At 33.6% G+C, this 13,040-nt stretch overlaps 1 protein-coding gene across 1 annotated transcript in view; it reads left to right on the top strand.

Moving 5' to 3' along the window:
• Positions 1-8,484, top strand: part of LOC126846379 (uncharacterized) — a 57,897-nt gene extending 49,413 nt beyond the window's left edge. The window contains exon 3 of the mRNA XM_050585736.1: positions 7,571-8,484. Within this exon, the coding sequence (XP_050441693.1) occupies positions 7,571-8,344 (774 nt within the window). The 3' untranslated portion in view covers positions 8,345-8,484. The remainder of the gene's footprint in view (positions 1-7,570) is intronic.
• Positions 8,485-13,040: the final 4,556 nt, after the last annotated feature.

Below are 13,040 nucleotides of genomic sequence, written 5' to 3' on the forward strand. Positions count from 1 at the left end.
TTTTTTTTTTACTTGTTTTATACTTTATTGCCACCTACAACACACACACACACGGCACGGGATAAAAGCCGGCGACCGACAATAATATTTTTTACCACCGCGACAGTTATATAGGGTGGTGTGCCGACCAAATCAACCGGTATATTATTATCATGTGCGCATCCGATGTCCGACCGAGTGGTGGTTGTTTACGGTATTACTATTTTTCCCTTAAAAAAAAAAAACAACAACAACAAACAAACAAACAACCGAAATGTATATTACACGTATATAGATATTATTATTACGCCGAGGGGTTTTTATTTCCCTTTGCTTCACCCCCCCCCCCCCGGTTAAACAGAGTCTTTCACACCAATTTATTACCGGCAACAAGGAAGAAAAAAACGCGCCGCGGTGGTCGGTGTTTTTTTTTTGTATATAATATATACTTTATCGTTTTCATCCCCCCCCACGCCCCGCGCCCCGAGATAATATTTCAGGGAGTTAAAAGTAATTTCTTATGTCGACCGTCCACCCAGCACGGGGACGGGGTTAAACGTGTGTATGTGTTTATATTAGAGTTAAATTAATGTGTATAGGTTAGGTACCTATACGTGTAGACAAACGGTCGACCACTCGACGGTGAAACGCCCGTGACAAATTAACACAAATTGTAACCTCACTCGGGGTCTTACTGTTTTTTTTTTTTTTACATATTATACAAAAATAATTTTTTAAATATTTAAATATCCTCAACGTGGCAGTGATTATAAAAAAAAAAAAATTGGTTACGTTTTTGTGTTTGAAAAAAATTAATATTTATACTATAAAGAGGTTGGTTTTTAATTCGGTTTTTTTATAAATTAAACAAATTACTTTTGAAAAATTGTTCATTATTAAAAAACAAACAAAAACGAAAACCCTTAACACCACAATCTAATAATGTAGTCCACATTTTGTCAGGCGTTTTGGTGTAAAACGTCAAAAAACCAGACCACTTTCAATCGGCTTAGTATAAATTAAATCTAGAACTAGACTAACTTTTGTAATTTTTTCAATTAAGGTCAAGGTAATATTTTACTCGGTGTAATAATTATTAATATTACAATAATTAACTGATTTTTAACTGCCCTAGCAGTTTCAATGTTCAATATTTTTTTTGTAATTCTATATTATGGCGATAGGATTTCAAATCATTTTTTTTTTTTAATTAATTAACTTTTAAAATGCGGTTAAAAAATTGAGTTTTTACAAATGGGCTATAATTTGTTGATATCATAGTGCCCTAATTTTATAGAGCAATTTTATATAAAACTACTGGCTAAGTTTTAGTTTCTAATAACGTTATTTCAATAAAGTAATTTTGTATAAATGCCTTTAACGTTAGATCTGAGTTAAACCAAGTTAAATTTTTGTCGACTTAACTTTTATGCTGCACTCGACATTCAAGTGTTTTTCGTTCGTCATACACTTTTATTGTTTTCCTGTTTCTTCTTATTTGTCCAATTCATTTGGAGTATCTTAATAGCTGCTAATCGTAAATGAACAAATAAATAAATACATAATATTATCGTGGACTGTAGAAAACACTTGTAACACTAGTTTGGGTATATTTTTTTATGTAAATACTTGCACCAAAAGTGTTAAATCCCAGGGTAAACAATGGCGCCAAATAATACCTGTACTGTTTACATGATTCACGCTTTAAGGTATTTCATTTACACTTGTCAGACGGTGGCAAATAACCGGAAAGGGGTGAGGTTCGCGTGGTGCTTTGTGATACCTCAACAACATTGTCGTTATTATTGTATTGAAATATTATTCTAATAATAATTTCACTTAAACGTTCATCTAAGGGGGATATTCATACAAATATATCTTGTAGGTAGATAAGTGTATTCGTGTAATCATGTTTTTATCGGTTTTTAAAATCAAATTATTATTTTATTTTCAAATTATTTCTATAATTAATTTCCCCCCGTTGAGGGTAAACTGTACTATCTGTCTGTTCCAATTTTATGTATGCACTATGTTAACACTATCTAGTTGTAACGATGAATATTTTATTTTCAACACATTGTAATGTTTTCACAGACGAGGTCTTTTTTTTAAATATTTATTGGGCGCCGATTCATAACAGCCCATTACGGCCATTACTGCTCAATTAATCGAAACGTTTCTATTGAAGAAATTCTTGATTCGTATAATTGTTTTTTTTTGTGCTTTCAATTGCAATTATTTATGATTCTATTTACATCGAAAGTGCAATAATAAATTGATATACTTCTATTGTCTTATATTATTCATAACAGTGAAATCAAGAAGGGTTTCTTATTTGATAAAGTTACAGGAAAGCAATTTAAAATAAAATATGTATATATTGAAGTATTAACACTGACAAAAGAATGTAATCTAACCTGGTTAGTTAAATTGTATTATATAATTAATACATTAACTCGATGATAAGTTCTAGCACGTGTTGAGTTAGTTAATCTTGTCGAGAGCTCTCGAAAACTCTTCCTCATTACAACTTAATGCTGTTCAAGACTGACAAAAATGCTTTTACTATCAGCGGAAAAACTATTTTTAAATTTTCAATATTGTGACAGTCATTTATTTGTGTGTTTATGTTAGGTCCTTATTGTAATTGACCAGTGGGTGGTGAAAGCTATCGAATAAATTACTTATACATACATATAAGTGCAAAGTAAGCGCAATAAAAAAGTGTTAAAATATATTAGTTTGGAGAAAAAGAAAAAGAAAAAACCTGTTTGAAATGTCAACAAAAGAGAGAATTGAGGAATAATCGTAGATATAACGTTTGAACACACACGAAGCTCTTGCAAATTGACAGGAAATCTCACCCACTTAAATGTTTCCGGTGAGCCAACACAGTTAGGCAGAAGCAGATTGAATATAATGGGTTCTAAATGATTTTAGGTCAGCGATTGATTGATATAGACAAAATAAAAAGCAAAAAATGTTATGATGAGTACTTGTTTTGTAAAACATTGCCTAAGCTGTTAAAAACAAATTGTAGATTATCGAATTAGCTATTCCTTCTATTCGTTAACGCTCTTCTGTAATTGTATTGTAAGAGTTGTCGACTCACGGTCACATATGACCGTGTTGTCATTAATTTGAGTTCTCGCAAAAGAATTCTAATGGCTGTAAGAAATACAGCTGCCACAAAATACTTGTGCCTGATGTTTATCAAATGCTCTCCAGTGTAGTTGATACTGTTGCAATTCTCAAATGTCATTACAAACCTGCGGATATTTTTTGTTTTAGACCATATTTAGTGGAGAGTTAGACATATTTTAGTTTGGTCAGGTTAGACTTTGGTTTGATGTGGTACGGTCGAAGGTGACAAATATACGATTTGTAATGAAAAAGAGAGGCTAGATTACGTTAGGATGGTTAAGTTATATTGGGTTTTTTTTCGCTTTTTTCCGTTGTATACATGTTATGTATTTGTTATCATGTTATGAAATGTGAGAGACAAGCCAATTAGAGTTGTGATTTAATCGATAAACGATGCGGGTTAGGTTAGGTAAGGATGAGTCTCGGCTTAATTGAGTCCGACAATATAGTATGCAAGTAGGCTGTCTAAGAAGAGAAAATTGAATGCGAGCCAAACGAACGAGGGCCACCGCACGAATCAAGAACACGAGAACTTTACACAGGAAATTTCGACCACTGTTGTCGTGGCTGCGTTTGCACTCGAATTTCGCCAAAGGTTAGGTTTATTTTTTTCGTTTTACCCGTTTGACGTGTATGATGTACGACGACGGCAAGGACCGGTGGTCGCCGGTGGCCGAATCCTTCCGAAGACAGAGACGGTTTTTTATTGGTAAAGCGAAAATGCTATTTTTTTTTTTTTTTAATTTTATTGCCAACTAGTCGGTTTTGACATTAAAATTTTCCTCGGGTCCGTAAATCATTTCGGGCGGCTTTAAATTTTTTTTATTATTTATTACTTACACCGAACAGAGCGGCTCGCGCGCCCACCCCACGCGTTATTTCGGTACGAACGTTGGTTTTAAATAACTATATGTACAGATGTGCACCGTGCCATACGCCAAAGCGGCCACCGATTTTATGTGGGATTCCCGCCGTCCACAGAGGTACCCCAGTCGTGCGTTATGGACTGGCGGGTGGTAAACTTTGACGAGGGTACCCGTGTTGACGGCGGGAATCCCGCGTTAAATCGGTGGCCGTTTTTTGTGTGTACAACAGCACCGCTTAGTTGTATATTTTAAAAACTAACCGTATGAGTTATATATTATTGGCGCAGAATATTCAACCCCCACACGAGGAAGAACTACCCCCGCATGATATTCGTATACCTACCGCTTTGCATCGCATGTGTGTTTTTTTTTTTGGTAATTGGAGCACTCTCGACTGATTTACTTAAATGTTGCGCAATAAGAATGTATTACATTTATCGTAATGACACGCCGGGCGTAGGCAGAAGCAGCACTCGGAAAGGAATACCTCTATCGGTCCATCGCACATCATCCGTCAAGACTTCGGATGTCACAATATAGGAAAACTATTTTTATCTTTAAATCGTTCTTTTTTTTCCCACCCGTTTGTTTGTTTGTTTGTTAACGAACCGAGAGTTTCTCTATTTTAATATTTATAAGGTCGTTATACAGTCGAACACTTTAAACGTGGTGTTGCCTATAACGCGCAACCGCTGCCCGACGTCCGTTTGCGTCGATCCAAGTCTGACAAGCTTGTTATTCATAATAATCGTCGATTTTTTTTACAATATTATTATCATTCGTCTGTTATACGGTTTTGGTGTAAACCCATATTTAAACACAGCCCACACACCTATGATGGTGCAACAACACCGCGTGCGTTAATTACAAGTGAATTTTGATTATTTGTCGTGTAGGTATTTTTTTATTATGTAAAAAAAAAATTAATTTACGCAATTAGCCGGAACGCGGCCGTCGGTGTTGTCTTTTAAATGTTTTCTAAATTTAAAACGCTGAAATGGACAGCCAGACGTTTGTGATGTTTGCCAATATGTTAACACTTTATTTTTTTTTTTTTGCGTTTTGATAGATCCTCTCGCCTTTGCACGATGAAACATATTTTTTCGTTATTTCAAAATTAACGTTTTATGTTTAACAATATTATAGTTTTAAAACTTTGGTTTTGAAAATCCCAAACGTTATTCTCTGTCCGGCTCAACTTGTACAATAAAAAACCAAAAAAACAATTTTCCTCCTCTTCAATGGCACCTATCCACTCCCAAAAACGTATCACTCCTCCTTATCTCTTAATGCCATTCCTTATCTGTTATCACTCCTTATCTCTACCATCCTTTCTTATATCGTATTATAAATCAATAATAGATAGAACATTTTAAATATCGAAGCCATATATAAATATAATAGATTATCATTTAACGATATATTTTCCATCTGTGTTTTGGTTAAGTTATACTTAAAAGGCCAAGAGTGGTTTTATTCCTACATAAGGAATCCTCAATATTTTACTAATAATTATAAAGCGTAAACTCATCTCTAAACTTATTTTTGGCAAAAAATTGCTTATACTGACCTAAATATGGTTTGTACGTAATAATAAAGTTATTAATTTGTACAAAAGATATTTTACATTCGTGTAAAATTACCTTCACTTGACCTTAAGACGTGTTAATCCCCTGAAAACATGGTGACTTGTGCATATAAAAATGTATAATGAATTAACAAGTACAGTAGTATAATATCCATAGTCATGTTTTGTTCAATTAACACTGGAAACGATGCGACATTTTTAAGTTCACCGCATAGTTGGCAGTCCAAGCGCAATAATTATCGATTGTGATAATAACATTAACAAAATCTATTCAAAGCACTTGACTAGGGTCTTATTGGCAAATGGCAGATTTCGATTTACATAAAATTGATTATTTGAAATTATCTGGTTTTTTTTTTATATTAACAGGAATTATTTTCGGTTTACATTTCAATGTTAAACATTTTTTTCTGTATGGCCACATTGCCAAAGATTAAAATAACATATTATGCCAAGTTACACGGTTAGGAATGTACAAAAACTTAACGGCCGCCATTGAACATTTTCTTACACGTGTTTGTTTACATTCATTTGGTGCGCAATCAGGAAGACGCAGCACTGAGGTTTAAAAAAAAAATGAATTGGCTATAAATTAGAATAATATAATGACTACTATAAAATGACCAGACTCGAATTCTGAGCGAACGGAAACGAATAAATCTAAAAATAATAGAATTTGTTTTCTTCAAATTAACCCGACGGAAAAAAAATTGTGCATGAGATAATTATTGCTTATGCCAGGTTGCACAAACAAAATAATAAATTTAAATCTTCTTCTTGAACACGTATTTGACCTCATCTCAACGTTTTTTATACTTAGGCGCAATTCTAGGACTTCTAGAATGAAATTTAGAATACACATGAGTCTAATACGTATCTTTGATACACTAAAAAATTGTAAAATGTATCCAAACATTTATTATGTTCTTTTTAAAAAGTATGAGTGCAAAGTTTTTCGTTTTTTGTATTTTTTGTCGTAATTTTAGGACTTAAGCGTTAATATTATTATATTTTAAAAGGATGACGATTTCTTAGAACACTGGCAGAAATGTATTATTTAGAGTCTGCCCACGCTTTATAAGAATCGTACTTAACTTAAAGTGTACATTTTTAAAGCTAATAATTGTTAATCCCCGACCATTTCTAACACACGATAACTAATAATCTGTGGTAAAACAACAAATTATTTAATCGCTAGAAGGGAGGGGAAGCTGAAAAGAGATGATAAGATAGAGGATAAGATAGGGTTGGGACTGATAAGAGTTAATAAATAAATTATAATACTCGGTTGATAATAATATTATGATAAGGGGTTATGAGCTGATGACTTATAGATAAAAAAGAAACGTTATCACTCTTTGACGTTTTAAAACTTAACCCAAACTTCTACATTATGGTTTTGAAAAAAAAAATTCTTTTAAAAAAAAAAAAATCATGATTACATTGTTTGTGCTTAGAAGAAGTGAAAACCTTTTTTTTACCTTCCACTCTCACCTCACTTTCTCCTTTACCTTTCTCCTTACTTCCATCCCCTTCGACCCTCCCTTAATTTCCCTTCCACTGCCCCTCACCTCGCCATTCCTTCTACCCCTGTTCTTTCATCCCTTCCATTATTTTCTCTCTTACACTACCCTCACTTTCTCTTTTTTGCCCCTCTCTCTCTCTTCTGCCTCCTTATTCCCACTTTCCGGTAGACCCCCTGCCTCTCAAAACAGCCACTATTAAACTGTATCTTATCACTAATCTACTATCACTGATCCTCACTTTTCCTTTTTCTCCGCTTCCCTCTCTTCTGCTCACTTCCCTCGCTAATCTAGCCTTCCGGTGTCGTGATGACGCCCCAGCTCAAAAACATATCCATGTTAAAAAATGGTCTTACTGTCCAAAACATTTTTTGTTTTACCGGTTTTTATAATGTGTAATATGTTTTTTTATCGTTGTATAGATGGATATATATATATGCTAATGGTTTTTTCGTCGTGGTTTGTTACAGAAAGATTTCGACGAAGAGTGTGTGTTCAACGAGATGATCGGACAACACCACTACAACCATTACACGTCGGTCAGGTACACCAACGACCGGCGGACGCTGTACTTGGCGCTGAACAAGCACGGGACGCCGCGCAAGGTGCAGGTCAAAGCCAACGCGACGATGGGCAAACTGTCCACGTACACGCGCGTGCTCACCCAGCCGGTGCCCGTGAAGCGGGTGGAAGAGTTGCTGGCGTCCCGCAAGCCGGTGGGCGAGTGGCCAGCGCACGGACTGCGGCACCACCACGTGTGTCCGCCGCACATCGGGCCGCCCACCGCCAAACACCGTCCGGACAGACAGCGCAAGTGTTCCGACGGCAAAACGGGAGACGGCGGCGCCGGCCGACACAAGAAGACGGACGAGAGCCAGGGCGGTGGCGGCGGCGGCAACGCCTGGAACAGAGAGGACGAAGACTGCAAGAGAAACCGGTGCGACAACGTGAGCCACAGGAAAGTGGACACGGCCGGCCGGACAAAAAAGAAGACCGGCGCGTCCGGCAAAAAGGCCGGCGGCGGCGCAAAGGGCAAGGGCAAAACGAAGAAAACCGAACCGTCCGAACCGCCCGCGCCGCCGCCGCCGCCCGAACCGGTCGCGGTCCAAGCGGCTGTTACCACGGTCGCGGTACAAGCGGCGGTTACCACGATGGCGGCACCGCAGCAACAGGACGACGACGCGGACGCGGACGCGCCCGTCACAGCTCCGTCAGACGAGTTCCTAGGCTCTAACGAGAATTAGATTCATTATTATTATTTACCTGTATTGCTTGATTATGTTTTTCTATTTATGTATAATTTTTTTTAGAATCTAATTTCACTTGAAAACGGCTTTTAAAAAAAAAAAAACCACCCACCGTTTTACAAATTGGACAAATCACAGTACTATAACATAGGTACTCAATTTATACGAGATTTCACGAGGTCAGCTAAAGTTGGCGGCACTGTTTCAAAATAAAAACCCATCAGCTCATTTACAACATAATAATATTATTTTAACCATAACACGATGTAGTATTAACGTTAAACGGGTTGTTTTTGTTCGACGAACGTTCAGTATTTTTTTTTTGGAATCGCTCATACTATTGATTTTAAAATGTACATACAGAAAAGCCATTCAATACACAAGAACGGCCACCAATTTTGAAATTCCCGCCATCAACAGAGGTACCCTCTTGGCTCTTCATAGTTCATGGAGGGCGGGAATCCCCATAAAATGGTCGCCGTTTTTGTGTATAACTGATAAGACCGCTTAGTTGTATATTTTAAAACCAATGCTCGTCCTACAATATTATTATTAAGGTAACACAGACTCCTTGCCGTCGAAACTATGGCGTTTAAAGTATTATTATAGTGTTAGGCCAAATATTAAAAACGCGTCACCGACAACCATTTGCTTTTTTCCTCCCCGCTTAAGACAAACTTTTATTAAACTTTACCATAATGCTTACACTTTTTTTTTTGAACGATTAAAAATGTGTTTACATAATTCCAAATCAAAATAGAAACGCGTTGTTAAAAAAAAAAATTAGGCCTCGAAACTCGGATGCGCCCAAACAGCTAAACCGTAATAAACAAATTGAACTACTTTTTTTTTTTTGTCATTACCAAGTAGGTGTTATTTTAAGTATCCTACATATATACAATAATATATACTGCACTGTACACATTTTATATAATATCTTTGGCCACAGGTCGAACGGTGATGATAACAAAATTGGATGTTTTTTTTTTATCCACAAAAACGTCATTGCTTTTCATAACGTTTTTTTAAACGCAAATATAATAAAGAAAAAAATACCTAATTTTTCACTATTTACAACCGTTTGACCCGTTCACATTGGTAGCGCTCTAATATCTTTTTTAGTCGTTGTATGTTTTTTTTTTTTAACGTGCCTGATTAGTTTGATAATTTGTATAGTTATTTTCGTGCTACGATATTTTGTAATATTTTTTATTATTATATTTATTAATTTCATAACTTATTTATTGTTGCTCGCCCGCAACAAAAAAACAACACTATTTGGAGAAAATGTTATTTTAACAAAAGCTAACCAATTGATTATAAACATTTTTAAAAAAATGGAACATTTTCAAGTCTTCGATTAAGACCCACAAATCGTCATTTTAATCTTTTTACTTTTACACTTTTTGCTATTTCATTTTGAATAATGTAACATTGCATTTCTCGTTTTATTTGAACGATGTCAACCATCTCATCTTATTGTAAATGTTTATAATATTTGCGTTATAAACGCTTAGTATTCGTTTATTACAGAAGTACACACGTCATATTTATTATTTATTACAATTATTACTACTACATAATAGACTCCGTGCATTATTTGTACTTATTTAACGACAATGTATGTAAACTGCTACCGTTTTGTAAGTTCCCAAAATAGTATTGTGTTAAAAAAAAAACTAACGAACGAGATTCAGTCAATTTTTTTTTTTTTACTTGTAAATATATAACTATATATTTTTGTAAATAAACGCCAGTATTCGCGTATGCGAAAAGAATTGTTTTTTTTTATTATCTCTTAAAAAATTCCTTTCGTTGACTTCCTTTTTTTTCAGGACATTTTTGTTTTCAAATATATTTACCCGAGTAGCTAATGTGCTGATATTATTATGGTAAATATCCAAAAAAAATTCACAAGCGATACTGACAGTGAAACAGTTGAACATTTAACGGTAAATGATTTAAAAAATTATTCAATTTTTACAAATTAACAGCAATATTCTACGTTTTTAGTACTAAATTTAATATGGTGTGTTAATAATAAAAAATGTTCCAAAGTTATTATCGCTCAAAGAAAGCGTGTACATAATATTAAAGCCGATTTCTGAAAGAACTACTTTGAAATGTTGTGCAAACAAACTGACACAGAATAAAACATACGATTATTAGGCAACATAATTAAAGAATAAATTAAGTTCTTGTTATAAATTTAAATAATGATAATATATAATATAGTAAAACTCCCACAGATAAGGTTTTTTTTTTATATTTTTTTTTCCTATTGACCGATTTACTCGTGTAGCACCACTTTTAGATCCAAAATCGTATGCAGAGGATAGAGTGATGGGTCAAAAGTAGAAAAAGTCAAATCGAAATTTAAAAATTTGTTTTTCGCATATTATTTTAGCAGATTTCGAGATTTGCGCATATTTTTTAGTATTTTCAATATTTGCATTTTTTACACTTTGTTTATCTAAAAGTACCAACAAAATAATGACATTATAGAAGAATTTTGTATTTTTAAAAGAATAGAGAATTATAGTAAAAAATAAATTAACATTTCAAATGAAAAATAAATAAATCAAAGATTTCAATTTTTTTAAATGTTTTCATTTTCAAACAAATATTTATCTAACTTGTAGCTAAAATTAGAATTTATAAGACCTTTATATAAATAGAATAACCATGTATATATCAAATTCTAATTTTGGCGGTCGCACATCTATTATAGGCATATGTATAAAAGTTATTTCCTTATATTATTTTGCTTAAAAAAAAAAAAATAATATAATGTATAGGTAATAGTGGTAAATTATACAGCTTTGACAAAAATGGATATTTTTATTAATCAAAATCTAAAATGTGTATGTATTAATACTTTAAACGTGGTCCATCGATTTCAAAAATATGGGCTTAATATTTTTATATTATATTTTAGTTCTAAGAAGAAAAAAAACGTGACACTAATTAAGGATGAATTTAAATTTAGGAGTTTTTTTCAGTCATAATTTAGTATAGAATATTTAAATTTGTTTGGAATTATTTTAATTTAAGTATTAATAGGTAATTCGATAGCAGGTTCACAAAATCATAAATGAATAATATTTAACATGGGGAATTCACGATTTTCCACCGAGAACATCTAGGTTGTGAACGGTATTACTTTTCAAGGTAAAAAAATAATAATTACAATAAATATATATTTTATATTTTTAATTCTGACCATTCGTTGTTCGACTATAGCCGGTAAACTAGTGTTTATCCTTTATACTATAATCCTAAATCTCTGTTTTATCTATTACGAATTACGATGGAATATCTATGTTCAATATGTATGTCAGTGTATATTATTGTACTCGATGCGCTTTTTGAAAAAAAAAAAAAAACCGATAATAAAGATGGACTTTGATACGTACCTCATAGGTTTAACCGGTGGCAATATGTACCGCGTACACGGATCTCGGTGTCTATAAATCCATAATCATGATGACAATCTGATGATAATCGTAAGAAATTATAATCATAAGAATGAGATACATAGTAATGGTTTACACGTGGACACGGTTAAAAAAAATGAGTATAACCATTGTCAAACACTACAAGTCGAATAAATATGTGTTAAGTACAAAGAATTTAGAATACAAGTTTGGTCCTATCTAAATCAGATATCGGTCGGAAAATGATTCTACCCCGTACAAATTTGGAGCTATAATTTGACTATTTTTTATACAGAAAGGGAAAAATACATTTTATAAAACACCCGCATCAGATGGATCACTCTGTATAGAAACGAAATCTGTGACGTCGCCTGAACTCGATTTGCCGGTGGCGTTTCCCAAAGACGACGTAACCGATAATATAGGCTGACGTGGTATTTAATGTATGTATATATATCAGTACACATGTGTGTGTAATGTAAAAAAAAAAATAATAATAATGATAAAAAAAAAACCGCATGTAATAAGACGGCGGCAACGATTTTTGCACACATGTCGCCAATCACGTATACACTAACTGTCTGCCAAACGGATTGCAGTGACGTATAATGTGATTATAATATCATTCATCCGCCTGTTCTCGAGGTGATCGTCGCCGTTACCGGTCGATCAATGATCGTATAATATAGATCACGTTATAATAACCTTCGGGCGTGGTCCACAATAGTCCACGGCGTCGACGATAACCCGAAAATCTGGATTTCCCCTTATCAAACGTACCTAATCGGGGCAAAAATGTAAAAAGTTCATATCCTTCCCTTCAAAATCGAAAAAAACTCCCAACCAATTACCGCGCTCTAAAACTTAAAAATAGCCGAATTAGTTCCAGATTTGGATGGAATATTTTTTAGCACTACCCATAAACGTTGACAAACCAAAAAAAATATCATAAACTTATTTCGCTTATTTAGGTGAAGTTTTAGTACTTAAGGTCTGGAAATTTGATCTAGAATAATATAGTATATCTTAAAATCTTTTAATACCAATCATATTATTTAACTATTTAGGTATAACAATTTAAAATTTAAAAAACTAATAGTCACAATTTCGTACATATGTATTTATTATTTTGTTATTTATAAATGTCCACGGAAAAAATGGCAAATTGATACATAAAACTTTAAAGATTTTTTAGATTTATCAAGATAAAAATTAAAATTAAACATATAATTTGTATTGTATTATAATAATTATAC

This window comes from Adelges cooleyi, unplaced genomic scaffold (assembly GCF_023614345.1).
Source record: "Adelges cooleyi isolate 19-005CV unplaced genomic scaffold, UGA_ACOO_1.1 ACOO_flye_CR_arks_rails_tigmint_CR_PRNA_9, whole genome shotgun sequence".
NCBI classification, from domain to species: Eukaryota; Metazoa; Arthropoda; class Insecta; order Hemiptera; family Adelgidae; genus Adelges; species Adelges cooleyi.